The following is an 18,869-nucleotide window of genomic DNA, read 5'->3' as shown; positions in this document are numbered from 1 at the left end:
TGTTTTGGATAGGGACATGGGTGTAAATCAGGTCAAACTAACTGATGTGTTTTGGATAGGGACACAGGGTGTAAATCAGGTCAAACTAACTGATGTGTTTTGGATAGGGACACAGGGTGTAAATCAGGTCAAACTAACTGATGTGTTTTGGATAGGGACACAGGGTGTAAATCAGGTCAAACTAACTGATGTGTTTTGGATAGGGACACAGGGTGTAAATCAGGTCAAACTAACTGATGTGTTTTGGATAGGGACACAGGGTGTAAATCAGGTCAAACTAACTGATGTGTTTTGGATAGGGACACAGGGTGTATATCAGGTCAAACTAACTGATTTGTTTTGGATAGGGACACAGGGTGTAAATCAGGTCAAACTAACTGATGTGTTTTGGATAGGGACACAGGGTGTAAATCAGGTCAAACTAACTGATGTGTTTTGGATAGGGACACAGGGTGTAAATCAGGACAAACTAACTGATTTGTTGTATGTAAATTAGGTCAAAGTAGTAGTGAAGGACGGTCTTTATTTCAGGAGAAATAGTTATGTGCGATAATAAAGACTCCTTAAAACATCAGATGGTATTGTACACTGCATTGGCAAGGCTGCCAAATCACTGTAGTTACCCTGTAATAGCCCAATATGATACTAGAAATACGTCCAAGTACAATGCTATTGTTAAAAACTAACTCCAAACCGCCTTAAGTTGTTCTTAGAGTTTTGGTCCTATAATCACAAAGCAAGCCAGTAAAAACAGCTGTACCTGATATAAGGTAACATCACACTGCATTGAATCACCGACTGTGTCAAAATAAAAACAACAACAACAATATTCTGATAAATCAGGTCCATGTGAGTGCTTCATGTTTTAAAGGGTCTACGTCCCAAATGGCACCCCATTCTCTACATAGTGCACGAAAAAGTAGTTTATTTAATAGTGAATAGGGTGCCACTTTGGACGCATTCTGGGGTTCATGACTCTTAAAGGCCCATTCTGTGATATTTTCAGCCGTTTTGATAAACAGCTTTAAAGGAACAGAGTGGGCCTTTAAACTGATCTACACAATGTCATTGCATATATACAAAGCCTTCGGTCACCATGGCAACCTCATTACCATTCCATTACCACTCTGTTAGTTTGCTTTACAAATGTTTACTCACTCACCCACTCACTCATTCAGTAATTAACTCACTCAATACACCATTCATTAATTTCAGTACCATCCTCACTCATATACTTCATAATCGACGTCAGTCCAAACCATTCTGTCCTCCCGCTCTGTCGTTTCCTTCCAACTTCTCCCTCTCTCTGTCCTCATCCCTCTCTCCTCTCTCCATCCTCCTCCCTCTCTCCGTCCTTCTCCCTCTCTCCTTCACTCTCCGTCCTTCTCCCTCTCTCCTCCCTCCGCCCTCCTCCCTCTCTCTCTGCCATCCTCCCTCTCTCCGTCCTTCTCCCTCTCTCCTCCTCCTTTTCTCCATTCTTCTCCCTCTCTCCTCCTTCTTCGTTCCTCTTCTCCCTTCCTCTCTCTGTCCCTTTCACTCGTTCCTCTGTCCGTCCATCCTCCTCAGAAGTTATACGCTGATACCAGAATATGCACCTTCGCCACATGCTTAGCCTGGAAGGTGCGATCACTATACTCTGACATGTCCACATCAACACTGATATCCTGTGGTCCTCTTAACCTCTGAACTAGGATCAATTCACCCGTCTGGCGGTCCGACCTTTGCATCACGAACATCCCGCGGCTGTTGCCCCCGACAATGCCGAATCTCAGGCTATCGGGGCCGGGGCGGCCGGGGGCGGCTGCGGTTGCCATACGGAACAGGGTTGCCGGGGTCTGGAGGTTGGAGGGGAGGGAGATGTAGTGGAAGGAGACCGTCTTAGGAGCCAGGTGACAGGAACGACTCTCCATAGGGCAGGGGTTCCTCTCACACTGACTGTGAGGGAGAAGAGAGGAGATGTTGAGACCAAGTTTAACCTCTTGACGCTTACTGTGGAAAGATCCATACACATTATAACATTGTGATTCAAGTATTGTTACACAAGTCAGTCTCCTTGGGAAAATAAACAAGGAGGAAAGTGTACATCATTTTCCCTCCCTCCCTACACTCTTAGATCAAAGACTTCCAAAAGGGTTCTTCAGCTGTCCCCATAGGAGAACCCTTTTGGTTCCAGGTAGAACACTTTTGGGTTCCATATATATAGAACCCTACATGGAACCCAAAAGTGTTCTTCAAAGGATGATCCTATGGGGACAGAGAACCCTTTTATGTTCCAGATAGCACCTTTTGTTCGAAGACTGTAGGCTTGTGAATTAGAGTGAAATGGAGAAACCCTGACAACAGTATTTCTCTGTCTCCGTGTACTTATTCACCCTGCCTCTCCCTCTCTTTCTCTCTCTCCTCCACTGGCAGTCCTGCAGTCTTTCAGCACAGTGATGGTTCAGTAGGAGTGGACAGAGCTACATTTCATACCTTTATTGCCTTTAAATGAGGCAATTTGTGAGGAGTTGGCAAACACTATCTAAGACTGAGGCCAAGGCATCTTGGAAAGGATGGTGGTTGTGGTCATATAGCCAGGAGGCCTGAACTAGAACAGCTGCTAGTGGGATTCTAGAAGACAACGCTAGAGATTCTACATTTATTCTGGAGAGTTTGAGACTGCTTCAAATAAGGTGGAAACATGAAGATGTCATTTTCACTTATTTTGGACTCTAGTGATATGAACAGACAAATGCGTACAGCAGACAGATCAATCACATGATCACACACACACACACACACACACACACAAAATCTGGTACCATCGTTTCCAGACAGAGGACAATTCATTCCTTTCCCCCTTTCCCCTCCAGCGTCCCTGGTCAAAATGTTTGAAATGAAAGATGAGATGTTTCAGTCATGATTCATCCTGATGAAGAAACAATATTGTTTGAGAGAGTTTTTTACTTGCATACTTTGTTTGTCCTGCTGGTATGGTTTTATGAGCATTTCTATGAGTTCTTGTATCATTTTAAGGGACTTGCCCGTCAATGACTCCAAGAGTTGGTATGTTTGTTTTCCTAAGACGTATAGCAATAACTCTGTAGGAGAGGCTTGTTTCGTTTTATATATTTGAAGATATACACGCACACACACGCACCAGGCGGTGTCTATCTGAACTACTTACAAGGGAGACGTCTTGACGTAGCTGATGTTGCCGTGTGATCGGGGACACTCCGGGCTCACACACTGGAACCCTCCTCCAGTGTTGATACATGTTGTTCCTCTACTGCAGTTGTGCTGCTGGGTCAGACACTCATCCACATCTGGAGGGCAACATCAGGGGGAGGGAAAGACAGAGAGGGAAACAGAGGGTGGATGGGAGGTAGGGGAGAGAAGAGAGAGAGAATAAATGAAAAAATAAAGAGTGAAACATTAGTAGTTCAGTTTAGTCTCTCAAACGGCTTGTCTCGCATCCTGGACCAAGACATTCCTTCTGCTGCGAAGTGGTGAGGTCATCTGTTCCACTGGCCAGCAGAGAAAGTAAAACTTCTTAAGCTTATAGGGCAGATGAAACAGGCCTGGGGAGTAAAGCCTATGGCCAGGCCAGAGAGAGGGACATGGGACACCTCCATATAAATACATACAGCCATCTGCCTTGTCTTTCGCTCTTGCTCTCTATCTTTTTCTCCCCTTCTTTCCAAACACCTTCACCCATAGCTAAGCTGAACCATGATGTTTGTTTATCCCTCTATTCTTTCCACCCTTCATTCCCTCCCTCCTCTACCCTTCTCTAATTTGTTCCACTGGCCAGAAGTAGAGCAGGGTAAGAAACGACAGGGGGGGTTAGGCAGAAAAAAATGGATTGAGGACTACGGTCAGGGCAGAGGCTGGAGGACGGACACCTCTACAGAAATATCTTCCTCTACCATGATCGGCCTTCCTTTCCAAAGAACTACATAGCTAAACCAACCATGATGTTTGTTTATCCCTTCATCCCTCCATTCCCTCATCTCCATTCTCCATTCCCTCATCTCCATTCTCCATTCCCTCATCTCCATTCTCCATTCCCTCATCTCCATTCTCTCATCTCCATTCCCTCATCTCCATTCTCCATTCCCTCATCTCCATTCTCCATTCCCTCATCTCCATTCCCTCATCTCCATTCTCCATTCATCTCCATTCTCCATTCCCTCATCTCCATTCTCCATTCCCTCATCTCCATTCTCCATTCCCTCATCTCCATTCTCCATTCCCTCATCTCCATTCTCTCATCTCCATTCTCTCATCTCCATTCTCTCATCTCCATTCTCTCATCTCCATTCTCTCATCTCCATTCCCTCATCTCCATTCTCCATTCCCTCATCTCCATTCTCCATTCCCTCATCTCCATTCTCTCATCTCCATTCTCCATTCCCTCATCTCCATTCTCCATTCCCTCATCTCCATTCTCTCATCTCCATTCTCTCATCTCCATTCTCTCATCTCCATTCTCCATTCCCTCATCTCCATTCTCCATTCCCTCATCTCCATTCTCTCATCTCCATTCTCCATTCCCTCATCTCCATTCTCCATTCCCTCATCTCCATTCTCTCATCTCCATTCTCCATTCCCTCATCTCCATTCTCCCTTCTCTCATTACACCTTTATTTATGTTCTGGAAGCTCCATTCTGATGGGTTTAGTCATATAAATCACTGCTATCCCCGTAGCTCCAGAAGGGTAAGCCCCACAACCCTATCAGACCCATTATACAGCGCCTTAGCCAGGACCCAGGCTGTGTCTGAAAGCATTACTGGCTGTCAAATCCTTGCTTCCTCCGTCCTCCAGACACACGGATTTGACAGCTAGAAATCTTTTCAGCCAACCCCAGTGTGGCGCTCCCTGCCTGTAGCGTTGTAGTTCTAAGCCCAGCTCTAAAGTCCCTTGCATAGCTCCAAGATCAAGACCATGGAAATGAATGGGCCATTGTCCTCTATCCCTTCCTACCCTCCTTCCATCACCCCATACCCTCCCTACTGCCCTCTATCCCTCCATCCCCTTCTACCCTCCATCCCCCCTCCATGCCATCCATCACCCCTACCCTCCCTACCACCCTCTATCCCCTTCTACCCTCCATCTCTCCAATCGCCCTCCACCCCTCCCTCCTACCCTCCATCACCCCTACCCTCCATCACCCCTACCCTCCCTACCACCCTCTATCCCCTTCTACCCTCCATCTCTCCAATCGCCCTCCACCCCTCCCTCCTACCCTCCATCACCCCTACCCTCCCTACCGCCCTCTATCCCCTTCTACCCTCCATCTCTCCAATCGCCCTCCACCCTCCCTCCTACCCTCCATCACCCCTACCCTCCCTACCGCCCTCTATCCCCTTCTACCCTCCATCTCTCCTATCGCCCTCTACCCCTCTCTCCTACCCCCTTCTCTCCTACCCTCCATCCATCTCTCCTACCCTCCCAACATCCATCACTTCCTTCTTCCATCCCTCCTTCCATCCCTCCTAACCCCTCCATCTCTCCTACCCTCTCTCCATTCCTCCCTCCCTCCATCCCTCTTACCCTCCCTCCATCACTCCTACCCTCCCTACATCACTCTTATCCTCCATCTCTCCTACCCTCCATCCCTCCCACCTACCCTCCATCCATCCCTCCTACCCTCCATCAATCCCTCCGACCCTTCCTCCTACCATCCCTCCTACCCTACCCCAATCCCTCCTACCCTTCCTCCTACCCTCCATCTCCTCCTACCCTCCTGTCACTCACCCTCACAGCTCCTACCATCAGGCAGCAGCTTATAGTGGCTGGGGCAGGAGCAGTGGTAGGAGCCTGGTATGTTGACACACTCGTACACACACAGCTTGCCCCCCTGGTCCAGCCGGTACACCTCACACTCATTTACATCTGGGAGGAGAGAGGGGGGGGGGGACATGCGCGTCAGTCACATGATCAGACATGTGGGGGTACAAACAACAGGGTGGAAAGGAGGAGAAAGAGAGAGAAAAGAGAGTCATATAATTAAAATGTTAGAGCACTATAGAGAGATACAGTAGCTAGAAGGATTTGGGGTAAAGGGCATCTGTTCTGTCTGGCTGTCCGGGAGGGGGGTAAGGAGGGATGGTAGGAGTTGTTGAAAGCCTAATTGAGAGTCATCTAATCTATCCAATCTCAACTAGTGTTTAGTGGGTAGGTGCTACGGGTTGTTTCTGTATAAGGCCAGTCTTACCCTGGCAGAGTTTTCTGAGGTACCACTCATATGAAACAGATGCTTTGCATCGTTATGTAGGACGGTTAGATTTTGGCAAGTTCTATCAAAGACCCTAGATACACAGCTAATCGATATGGACACATTTTGGCAAGTGGACACCAAAGTGGAGCAGGAAATGATTGACACCCTTGATAAAGATGAACAAACATGACTATAAAATAAATCATTCAAATACTGGGCTATATTGTATGCTCAAATTTTTCTTTTTAATTCTATTATTTTATACTAATACAATTGCTCCGGGAAGAAAAGTACACATTTATTTCCCTTTTTATCTATTTTTTACCTTTCAATACCTCACCTTTTTCTAATATATTTTGTAAGTTGGAGAACACATTGGGAGGGATCTTAGCCCATTCCTCATACAGAATCCTTCCAGATCCTTGATATCCTTCGCCTGTGTTTATGGACTGCCCTCTTCAATTCAAACCACATGTTTTCAATAGGTCTCAATTCCGGAGACTGACATGGCCACTGCAAAATGTAGATTCCGTGGCCAATTAACAATTTCTTTGTCGATTTTGATGTGTGCTTGGGGTTATTGTCTTGCTGAAAAATCTCCAGCTTTTTGAAAGGTATTGAAAAGAGGGGTGTCAAATCATTTTGACCCAGCTTTTTTAAGGAGAAAAAAAGTAAATAAATAAATACAATATATTTCTCTGCGCAATTGTATGTGTAAAATAATATAATTTCCCAATTTTTTTGAGCATACAATATAGATCAGTATTTATATTATTCATTTTATACAGTCAGTTTTGTTATCGGAGCCCCACAGGCCCTTTCCATCTTGGCTTAGCGTGGTTAAACCAGACTGAACCCTTAGCTTGGTTAAACCAGACTGAACCCTTAGCTTGGTTAAACCAGACTGAACCCTTAGCTTGGTTAAACCAGACTGAACCCTTAGCTTGGTTAAACCAGACTGAACCCTTAGCTTGGTTAAACCAGACTGAACGCTTAGCTTGGTTAAACCAGACTGAACCCTTAGCTTGGTTAAACCAGACTGAACCCTTAGCTTGGTTAAACCAGACTGAACCCTTAGCTTGGTTAAACCAGACTGAACCCTTAGCTTGGTTAAACCAGACTGAACCCGTAGCTTGGTTAAACCAGACTGAACCCTTAGCTTGGTTAAACCAGACTGAACGCTTAGCATAGTTAAACCAGACTGAACGCTTAGCATAGTTAAACCAGACTGAACGCTTAGCTTGGCTAAACCAGACAGAACGCTACACACACTATAACCAACCAGGCTCACAAAGTATCCTGGGTAAGGTGGGAACTCACTTCATCCAACACTAAAGCATCTCATATCTCACCCTGGCAGATACTGTTGTCAGATGTCCCACTCATGTGAAAGCCAGCATCGCAGCTGCAGTGTTGGGCGCGGTCCACTTTGGCACAGCGGGGACGTCTGCTGAACGCCGGGTCATTCATGACGCTCCACTCGGGCGGGGCTGAACACGAGAGAGGGAGAGGGAAGAGCTTAAACTTCACCCGGTGGCCCGGAGAGGGCCTCGAGGGCCCTTGCACCACTGGACAGCATAAACACGCACATAAAGCACAAACAACACCACCATGCAGACGTACTGTACATGACAATACATGGACAAACAACACAGACGAGGACATAGACGTATAAACACAACACAGACCAACAGCACAACACAGACCAACAGCACAACACAGACCAACAGCACAACACAGACCAACAACACAACACAGACCAACAGCACAACACAGACCAACAACACAACACAGACCAACAGCACAACACAGACCAACAGCACAACACAGACCAACAACACAACACAGACCAACATCACAACACAGACCAACAACACAACACAGACCAACAACACAACACAGACCAACAGCACAACACAGACCAACAACACAACACAGACCAACAACAAAACACAGACCAACACACCACAGACTTACAACACAGACAATACAACGTAACACAGACTAACAACGCAATACAGACTAACACAACACAAATCAGACAACACAACACAGACTAACAACACAACACAGACTATCAACAGACTATCAACACAACATCAAATCAAATATTATTGGTCACATACACATGGTTAGCAGATGTTATTGGTCACATACACATGATTAGCAGATGTTATTGGTCACATACACATGGTTAGCAGATGTTATTGGTCACATACACATGGTTAGCAGATGTTATTGGTCACATACACATGGTTAGCAGATGTTATTGGTCACATACACATGGTTAGCAGATGTTATTGGTCACATACACATGGTTAGCAGATGCTATTGGTCACATACACATAGTTAGCAGATGTTATTGGTCACATACACATGGTTAACAGATGTTATTGTTCACATACACATGGTAAGCAGATGTTATTGGTCACATACACATGGTTAGCAGATGTTATTGGTCACATACACATGGTTAGCAGATGTTATTGGTCACATACATATATTTAACAAATGTTATTGGTCACATACACATGGTTAGCAGATGTTATTGGTCACATATACATGGTTAGCAGATGTTATTGGTCACATACACATGGTTAGCAGATGTTATTGGTCACATACACATATTTAACAGATGTTATTGGTCACATACACATATTTAGCAGATGTTATTGGTCACATACACATGGTTAGCAGATGTTATTGGTCACATACGCATGGTTAGCAGACGCATGGTTAGCAGATGCTATTGGTCACATACACATAGTTAGCAGATGTTATTGGTCACATACACATGGTTAACAGATGTTATTGGTCACATACACATGGTTAGCAGATGTTATTGTTCACATACACATGGTTAACAGATGTTATTGGTCACATACACATGGTTAGCAGATGTTATTGGTCACATACACATGGTTAGCAGATGTTATTGGTCACATATATATATTTAACAGATGTTATTGGTCACATACACATGGTTAGCAGATGTTATTGGTCACATACACATGGTTAGCAGATGTTATTGGTCACATACACATATTTAACAGATGTTATTGGTCACATACACATATTTAGCATATGTTATTGGTCACATACACATGGTTAGCAGATGTTATTGGTCACATACACATGGTTAGCAGATGTTATTGGTCACATACACATATTTAACAGATGTTATTGGTCACATACACATATTTAGCATATGTTATTGGTCACATACGCATGGTTAGCAGATGTTATTGGTCACATACGCATATTTAGCAGATGTTATTGGTCACATACGCATGGTTAGCAGATGTTATTGGTCACATACGCATGGTTAGCAGATGTTATTGGTCACATACGGATGGTTAGCAGATGTTATTGGTCACATACACATGGTTAGCAGATGTTAATGGTCACATACGCATGGTTAGCAGATGTTATTGGTCACATATGCATGGTTAGCAGATGTTATTGGTCACATACACATGGTTAGCAGATGTTATTGGTCACATACACATGGTTAGCAGATGTTATCGGTCACATACACATGGTTAGCAGATGTTATCGGTCACATACACATGGTTAGCAGATGTTATTGTTCACATACACATGGTTAGCAGATGTTATTGGTCACATACACATGGTTAGCAGATGTTATTGGTCACATACACATGGTTAGCAGATGTTATTAGTCACATACACATGGTTAGCAGATGTTATTGGTCACATACACATGGTTAGCAGATGTTATTAGTCACATACACATGGTTAGCAGATGTTATTGGTCACATACACATGGTTAGCAGATGTTATCGGTCACATACACATGGTTAGCAGATGTTATTGGTCACATACACATGGTTAGCAGATGTTATTGTTCACATACACATGGTTAGCAGATGTTATTGGTCACATACACATGGTTAGCAGATGTTATTGGTCACATACACATGGTTAGCAGATGTTATTGGTCACATACACATGGTTAGCAGATGTTATTGGTCACATACGCATGGTTAGCAGATGTTATTGGTCACATACGCATGGTTAGCAGATGTTATTGGTCACATACGCATGGTTAGCAGATGTTATTGGTCACATACGCATGGTTAGTAGATGTTATTGGTCACATACGCATATTTAGCAGATGTTATTGGTCACATACGCATGGTTAGCAGATGTTATTGGTCACATACACATGGTTAGCAGATGTTATTGGTCACATACACATGGTTAGCAGATGCTATTGGTCACATACACATGGTTAGCAGATGTTATTGGTCACATACACATGGTTAGCAGATGTTATTGGTCACATACACATGGTTAGCAGATGTTATTGGTCACATACACATGATTAGCAGATGTTATTGGTCACATACACATGGTTAGCAGATGTTATTGTGAGTGTAGGGAAATGACAGTGACAGTGGCAGAGTGGCTAGATGTAATAGATAGTGAAGTATACAGTATACAGTATATACATATAAGATGAGTAATGCGAGATATGTAAACATTCTTAAAGTGGCGTTATTAAATTGACTAGTGTTCCATTTATTAAAGAGGCCAATGATATCAATATAAGATGAGTAATGCGAGATATGTAAACATTCTTAAAGTGACGTTATTAAATTGACTAGTGTTCCATTTATTAAAGTTGCTAAACCAGACTGGGAGTACAGGAGGGGGCTGAGAACGCACCCTTGTGGGGCCCCAGTGTTAAGGGTCAGCGGAATGGAGATGTTGTTTCCTACCTTCACCCCTGGGGGCGGCCCGTCAGGAAGTCCAGGACCCAGTTGCACAGGGCGGGGTCAAGACCCAGGGTCTCAAGCTTAATGATGAGTTTGGAGGGTACTATGGTGTTGAATGCTGAGCTCTAGTCAATGAACAGCATTCTTACATAGGTATTCCTCTTGTTCAGATGGGATAGGGCAGTGTGCAGTGTGATGGCGATTGCATCGTCTGTGGACCTTTTGGGGTGGTAAGCAAATTGGAGTGGTCTAGGGTGACAGGTAGGGTGGAGGTGATATGATCCTTGACTAGTCTCTCAAAGCACTTCATGATGACAGAAGTGAGTGCTCAGGGCGATAGTCATTTAGTTCAGTGACCTTAGCTTTCTTGGGAACAGGAACAATGGTGGCAATCTTGAAGCATGTGGGGAGAGCAGACTGGGATTGGAATTGATTGAATATGCTCTGTGGACGCAGCTAGGGATGTCGTCTAGGCCGGTAGCCTTATGAGGGTGAACACGTTTAAATGCTTTACTCACGTCGGCCACGGAGAAGGCGAGCCCACAGACTTTGGTAGCGGGCCACATCGGTGGCACTGTATTGTCATCAAATAAATTGTTTAATTTGTCTGGAAGCAAGACGTCGATGTCCGCAACGAGGCTGGTTTTCTTTTTGTAATCCGTGATTTTCTGTAGACCCTGCCACAGACGTCTTGTGTTTGAGTTGTTACATTGCAACTCCACTTTGTCTCTATACTGATGCTTTGCTTGTTTGATTGCTTACGGAGGGAATAACTACACTGTTTTGTATTCAGCCACATTTACAGTCATCTTGACATGATTAAATGCGGTGGTACGTGTTTTCAGTTTTGCACAAATGCTGCCATCAATCCATGGTTTCTGTTTAGGGAAAGTTTTACCAGTCACAGTGGGTACAACATTTCCTATACACTTCCTTATAAACTCAGCATAAACGTCAATGTTATTCTCTGAGGCTACCCGGAACATTTCCCAGTCCACGGGATCGAAGCAATCTTGAAGTGTGGAATCCGATTGGTCAGACCAGATAACCTAAGCACGGGCGATTCCTACTTTCTGCCTATAGGAGGGGAGCAACAAGATGGAGTCATAGTCAGATTTGCCAAAGGGAGGGTGGGGGAGGGCATTGTATGCAACGCGTAAGTTAGAGTAGCAATGGTTGAGTGTGTTACTCGCTCATGTACTGCAATCGATATGTTGATAGAATTTAGGTAGCCTTGTTCTCAAATTAGCATTGTTAAAATCCCCAGCTACAATACATACAGCCTCAGGATATATGGTTTCCAGTTTGGATAAAGTCCAGTGAAGTTTCTTGATGGTCGTCTAGGTATCCGCTTGCGGGGGGGATATACACGGCTGTGACGATAACAGAGGAGAGTTCTCTTGGGAGATAATACGGTTGAAATTTGATTGTGAGGAATTCTAGGTCAAGGTGAACAAAAGGACTTGAGTTCTTGTATGTTGTTACAATTACACCATGAGTCGTTAATCATGAAACATACAATCCCGCCCTTTTCTTACTGGAGAGATGTTTGTTCCTGTTGGTGCGATGCACTGAAAATTCCGTTGGCTGTACGGACTCCGACAGCATGTCCCCAGCTAGCCATGTCTCGGTGAAACAGAGTATGTTACAATCCCGGATACCTCTTTGGAAAGCAACTCTAGCCCTGATTTTGTCGACTTTGTTAACTAGGGACTGGACATTAGCGAGTAATATATTCGGAAGAGGTAGGTGGTGTGCACGCATCCGAAGCCTCACTAGAAGACCGTTCCGGCAACCTCTCCTCCGACTCCGTTGTTTGGGTTGGCGTCTGGAATCAATTCAAATGCCCTGGGAGGTGCAGACAAAGGATCTGCTTTGGGAAAGTCGTATTCCTGGTCGTTGTGCTGGTAAGTTGACATCTCTCTGATATCCAATAGTTCTTCCCAGCTGTATGTAATAACACTTAAGGTTTTCTGATCTAACAATGTAAGAAATAATACATCAAAAAATAAATACTGCAGTTTTCTAAGGACTAGAAGCGAAGATGCCATGTCTCTTGGCGCCATCTTGCGTAAACATAGACTACCAACACAACACAGACTAACAACGCAACACAGACTAACAACGCAACACAGACAATCAACGCAACACAGACTATCAACACAACACAGACTAACACAAAACAGACTACCAACAGATATCCACTAATACAAAACATAATAAGTGAGATAGTAACGAATAGCAATGTCATGCAGTTGTCGCTAGTTCCTATGTGTTCTGGTAGGGTATCAGGTGTGATGTCTGGTACTGCTGACCCGTCTGTGTCTGGTGCTGACAGTTGGATCCATTCCAGCTCTGTGAACAGGTGCACCTGTACTGGTTTACTCCCTCTACACAGGTCCCTCCGTTCTGGCATGGGTTACTGGAGCACTCACTCACATCTATGGACAAAAGGGAGAGCTGAAAGAATGAAAGATGTCCCTGAACAAGATGCAGTAGCATTTCCTGGCATGTGGAATCCCAATAACCATTCTAGTGTTCTATTTAACTCTGTGGTTGAAACTGCTGAAAATACATACTTTGTCCCAGTGTCAGTTCTCTGCTTGTCTTAGACCCATCTAGGAGCTGTACAGTTGAAGTTGGAAGCTAACATACACTTAGGTTGGAGTCATTAAAACTAGTTTTTCAACCATTCCACAAATTCCCTGTTAACAAACTATAGTTTTGGCAAGTCGGTTAGGACATCTACTTTATGCATGACACAAGTCATTTTTCCAACTATTATTTACAGACATTATTTCACTGTATCACAACTCCAGTGGGTCGGAAGTTTACATACACTAACTTGACTGTGCCTTTAAACAGCTTGGAAATTCCATAGAATGATGTCATGGCTTTAGAAGCTTCTTATAGGCTAATTGACATCATTTGAATCAATTGGAGATGTACCTGTGGATGTACTTCAAGGCCAAACTCAGTGCCTCTGCTTGAAATCATGGAAAGATCAAAAGAAATCAGCCAAGACCTCAGAAGACAAATTGTAGACCACCACAAGTCTGGTTCATCCTGGAAGCAATTTCCAAATGCCTGAAGGTACCACATTCATCTGTAGAAACAATAGTACACAACTATAAATATACCATGGGACCACGCAGCCATCATAGAGCTCTGGAAGGAGACGCATTCTGTCTACTAGAGATGAACGTACTTTGGTGCGAAAAGTGCAAATCAATCCCAGAACAACAGCAAAGGACCTTGTGAAGATGCTGGAGAAAACAGGTACAAAAGTATCTATATCCACAGTAAAACGAGTCCTATATCAACATAACTTGAAAGGCCGCTCAGCAAGGAAGAAGCCACTGCTCCAAAACCGCCATAATAAAGACAGATTACGGTTTGCAACTGCACATGGGGACAAAGATCATACTTTTTGGAGAAATGTCCTCTGGTCTGATGAAACAAAAATAGAGCTGTTTGGCCATAATGACCATAGTTATGTTTGGAGGAAAAAGGGGGAAGCTTGCAAGCCGAAGAACACCATCCCAACCGTTAAGCATGGGGGTGGCAGCATCATGTTGTGGGGGTGCTTTGCTGCTGGATGGACTGGTGCACTTCACAAAATAGATGGCATGATGAGGAGGAAAATGATGTGGATATATTGAAGCAACATCTCAAGACATCAGTCAAGAAGTTAAAGCTTGGTCCCAAATGAGTCTTCCAAATGGACAATGACCCCAAGCGTACTTCCAAAGTTGTGGCAAAATGGCTTAAGGACAACAAAGTCAAGATATTGGAGTGGCCATCACAAAGCCCTGACCTTGCAAGCAAGGAGGCCTACAAACCTGACTCAGTTACACCAGCTCTGTCAGGAGGAATGGGCCAAAATTCACTCAACTTATTGTGGGAAGCTTGTGGAAGGCTACCTGACACGTTTGACCCAAGTTAAACCATTTAAAGGCAATGCTACCAAATACTAATTGAGTGTATGTAAACTGCTGACCCACTGAGAATGTGATGAAATAAATAAAAGCTGAAATAAATAATTCTCTCTACTATTATTCTGACATTTCACATTCTTTAAATAAAGTGTTGATCCTAACTGACCTGAAACAGGGAATTTTGACTAGGATTAAATTTCAGGAATTGTGAAAAACTGAGTTTAAATGTATTTGGCTAAGGTGTATGTAAACGTACGACTTTAACTGTATATCTGTTCTCTGTCCAGGGGAGGGGTGATACGTTATACAGCAGAATCAGACCAGACTAACCTGGCACCATCCTTCACGGACGGAGGACAATTCATTCCTTTCCCCGTCAATACTTCCCTTCAAGTCTCCAGCCTCTCGGTTTAAAGTGCTTTAAATAAGAGATGAAATGCTTCCCTCCTGATTCATACTGTATAAAGAGGTGGTATAGTTTGAGCTAAATGGACTTGCAGGGATGGATGGTGATTGTGTGAGCATGGTGAATAAAGTTCTCCAGAGATGGTTGGAATGGCTTTTTTTGCATTATGGTTTTAATGGTTTTAACTCTATAATTTTAAGAGACACGTGCCTTCCACTGACTCGGTTCATGTCATTGCTTATAACAAGTGAAAAACGATCTAGAAGAGATGTGTACTGTTTTATAAACATAAAGAAAAGGTTACTCCTCTAGCTTGGAAACTTAATCCATTACAAAAAGAATGTCTCTTCAAGTGCAAAGTGGACAAAGTTAGAAGAAAGCTGTCTTTCTCTTGAGAGTAGTGGCTCTATCAGGGGATTAGGAATAACACACACACCCTACTCTACCCCCCAGCCTGTATCCAGTGCCACCTCGCTCTGGATTGGTGGAATACCTGGAGCAGGACTACTGAGGTCTGCCAAATAAAAGAGAGAAGGCAGCCGACCAGACATCTAAAAGGGAGAAGGCAGCCGACCGGACATCTAAAAGGGAGAAGACAGCCGACCGGACATCTAAAAGGGAGAAGGCAGCCGACCGGACATCTAAAAGGGAGAAGGCAGCCGACCGGACATCTAAAAGGGAGAAGGCAGCCGACCGGACATCTAAAAGGGAGAAGGCAGCCGACCGGACATCTAAAAGGAGAAGACAGCCGACCGGACATCTAAAAGGAGAAGGCAGCCGACCGGACATCTAAAAGGGAGAAGACAGCCGACCGGACATCTAAAAGGGAGAAGGCAGCCGACCGGACATCTAAAAGGGAGAAGGCAGCCGACCGGACATCTAAAAGGGAGAAGGCAGCCGACCGGACATCTAAAAGGGAGAAGACAGCCGACCGGACATCTAAAAGGGAGAAGGCAGCCGACCGGACATCTAAAAGGGAGAAGGCAGCCGACCGGACATCTAAAAGGGAGAAACAGCCGACCGGACATCTAAAGGAGAAAACAGCCGACCGGACATCTAAAAGGGAGAAAACAGCCGACCGGACAGCTAAAAGGGAGAAGGCAGCCGTTTGGCCAGCTAAGAGGGAGAAGGCAGCCAGCTAAAAGCGAGAAGGCCGCCGTTTGGCCAGCTAAGAGGGAGAAGGCGGCCGTTTGGCCAGCTAAAAGGGAGAAGCCGGCCGTTTGGCCAGCTAAGAGGGAGAAGGCCGCCCTTTGGCCAGCTAAGAGGGAGAAGGCGGCCGTTTGGCCAGCTAAGAGGAGAAGGCGGCCGTTTGGCCAGCTAAGAGGAGAAGGCCACCGTTTGGCCAGCTAAGAGGGAGAAGGCGGCCGTTTGGCCAGCTAAGAGGGAGAAGGCGGCCGTTTGGCCAGCTAAGAGGGAGAAGGCTGCCGTTTGGCCAACTAAGAGGGAGAAGGCCGCCGTTTGGCCAGCTAAGAGGGAGAAGGCGGCCGTTTGGCCAGCTAAGAGGGAGAAGGCGGCCGTTTGGCCAGCTAAGAGGGAGAAGGCGCCGTTTGGCCAGCTAAGAGGGAGAAGGCGGCCGTTTGGCCAGCTAAGAGGGAGAAGGCTGCCGTTTGGCCAACTAAGAGGGAGAAGGCCGCCGTTTGGCCAGCTAAGAGGGAGAAGGCAGCCGACCGGACAGCTAAGAGGGAGAAGGCCGCCGTTTGGCCAGCTAAGAGGGAGAAGGTGGCCGGTTGGCCAGCTAAGAAGGGTTCCTAGTCCTCACACAAACAGACAAGGGGAGCAGAAGAAAAGTTCCATTCTTCAGTCTGGAGCTCAGATCCCTCCCTGAATGAAACCATTAAATGCCTCAGTGGACTCAGAAAACACCTGTACAGTACTAGACCACATTCCAGAGCAGGGCACATTCTCCTTCCCCTCTACATGCTGCTGCTATTCCACCATAATAACCACTACATCCTAAATAGCACCATATTCCCTAAGTAGTGCAATACTTTAGACTAGGGCCCATAATTTGTGCACTACATAGGGACTATGATGTAATTTGGGACAAACCCCAGGACTGGCAGCAGGGCTACTGTAAAATAACCCCTTCTTGTGTTGTGTTTCTGTTTCTCTCTACAGTCTCTTTGTTTTGGGGTTCCAGGAAGCAGAGGCTAAGGCCATGCATGCTGTCATTACAGCACCACGGCCCATGGTCTGATAGCATGCAGCTATGTTAAGCATGCTATTGATGGCTCACATCTCTGTCCGGCCATCGCTACAGGCAGAAGCCCAGACATTCCAAGGCTGTGTAACAAATGGCATCCTTTTCACTGTGCACTGCTTTTGACCAGGGTATAGGGCTCTGGTCAAAAGTAGTGCACTAAATAGGGTGTCATTTGAAACATATCCCAAGTGGTTCAGTCAGTTCAGTCAGAGTGTTCTCAGGTCTCTATGTAAATGGGTTCAGTCAGTTCAGTCAGAGTGTTCTCAGGTCTCTATGTAAAGGGGTTCAGTCAGTTCAGTCAGAGTGTTCTCAGGTCTCTATGTAAAGGGGTTCAGTCAGTTCAGTCAGAGTGTTCTCAGGTCTCTATGTAAAGTGGTTCAGTCAGTTCAATCAGAGTGTTCTCAGGTCTCTATGTAAAGGGGTTCAGTCAGTTCAGTCAGAGTGTTCTCAGGTCTCTATGTAAAGGGGTTCAGTCAGAGTGTTCTCAGGTCTCTACGTAAAGTGGTTCAGTCAGTTCAGTCAGAGTGTTCTCAGGTCTCTATGTAGTTGGTCTATACATCGCTACCTGTCCTGTGGTCTGGTGGCCCCTGGGGAAGGCAAATTAGCACCATGGAGGAGTCCAAAATACAGTAAGCTCTCAGAAGCAAAGACCTCCCACTCTCCCTCCCTCGTCCAAAATACAGTAAGCCCTCAGAAGCAAAGACCTCCCACTCTACCTCCCTAGTCCAAAATACAGTAAGCTCTCAGAAGCAAAGACCTCCCACTCTCCCTCCCTAGTCCAAAATACAGTAAGCCCTCAGAAGCAAAGACCTCCCACTCTACCTCCCTAGTCCAAAATACAGTAAGCTCTCAGAAGCAAAGACCTCCCACTCTCCCTCCCTAGTCCAAAATACAGTTAGACCACAGAGCTAAAGACCTCCCTCTCTCCCTCTAGTCCAAAACACAGTTAGTCCACAGAGCTAAAGACCTCCCTCTCTCCCTCCCTAGTCCAAAATACAGTTAGTCCACAGAGCTAAAGACATCCCTCTCTCCCTCTAGTCCAAAATACAGTTAGTCCACAGAGCTAAAGATCCAGAGACTCTGCCCTCCTATACTTCTTTCTCACCCTCTCTTTCTTTCTCTCTCTCTCTCACTCACCCTCTCTCGCTCTCACCCTCTCACTCTCACCCTCTCTTTCACTCCTCCTCTCTCTCTCCTTCCTTTCTCTCTCTTTCTCTAACCCACTCGCTACCCCTCTCTCTCTCTCTACCCCTCTGCCTCTCCCTCTCTTTCTCTCACCCGCTCTCTCCTCTTCTTCATTCTTCCTCTCCTTCCCTCTCTCTTCCGCCATCATCAATCTTTACATGTCTACAGGACCCTCCGTCTGAAGAGACTAC

At 45.2% G+C, this 18,869-nt stretch overlaps 1 protein-coding gene across 3 annotated transcripts in view; it reads right to left on the bottom strand.

Moving 5' to 3' along the window:
* Positions 1-506: 506 nt before the first annotated feature.
* LOC115121774 (fibulin-7-like) overlaps positions 507-18,869 on the bottom strand; it is a 39,104-nt gene continuing 20,741 nt past the window's right edge. For 2 of the 3 annotated variants that reach the window (XM_065012600.1, XM_065012602.1), the window contains 5 exons: positions 13,262-13,387; positions 7,557-7,694; positions 5,742-5,879; positions 3,167-3,305; positions 507-1,935 (listed from right to left, as the gene is read on the bottom strand). In XM_065012600.1, coding sequence (XP_064868672.1) covers positions 1,563-1,935; positions 3,167-3,305; positions 5,742-5,879; positions 7,557-7,694; positions 13,262-13,387 — 914 coding nt within the window. In that variant the 3' untranslated portion in view covers positions 507-1,562. The remainder of the gene's footprint in view (positions 1,936-3,166; positions 3,306-5,741; positions 5,880-7,556; positions 7,695-13,261; positions 13,388-18,869) is intronic. The other variant, XM_065012601.1, reaches the window with a different exon arrangement.

This window comes from Oncorhynchus nerka, linkage group LG28 (assembly GCF_034236695.1).
Source record: "Oncorhynchus nerka isolate Pitt River linkage group LG28, Oner_Uvic_2.0, whole genome shotgun sequence".
Classification (NCBI taxonomy): domain Eukaryota; kingdom Metazoa; phylum Chordata; class Actinopteri; order Salmoniformes; family Salmonidae; genus Oncorhynchus; species Oncorhynchus nerka.
This window is presented reverse-complemented; position numbering and strand designations above follow the sequence as displayed.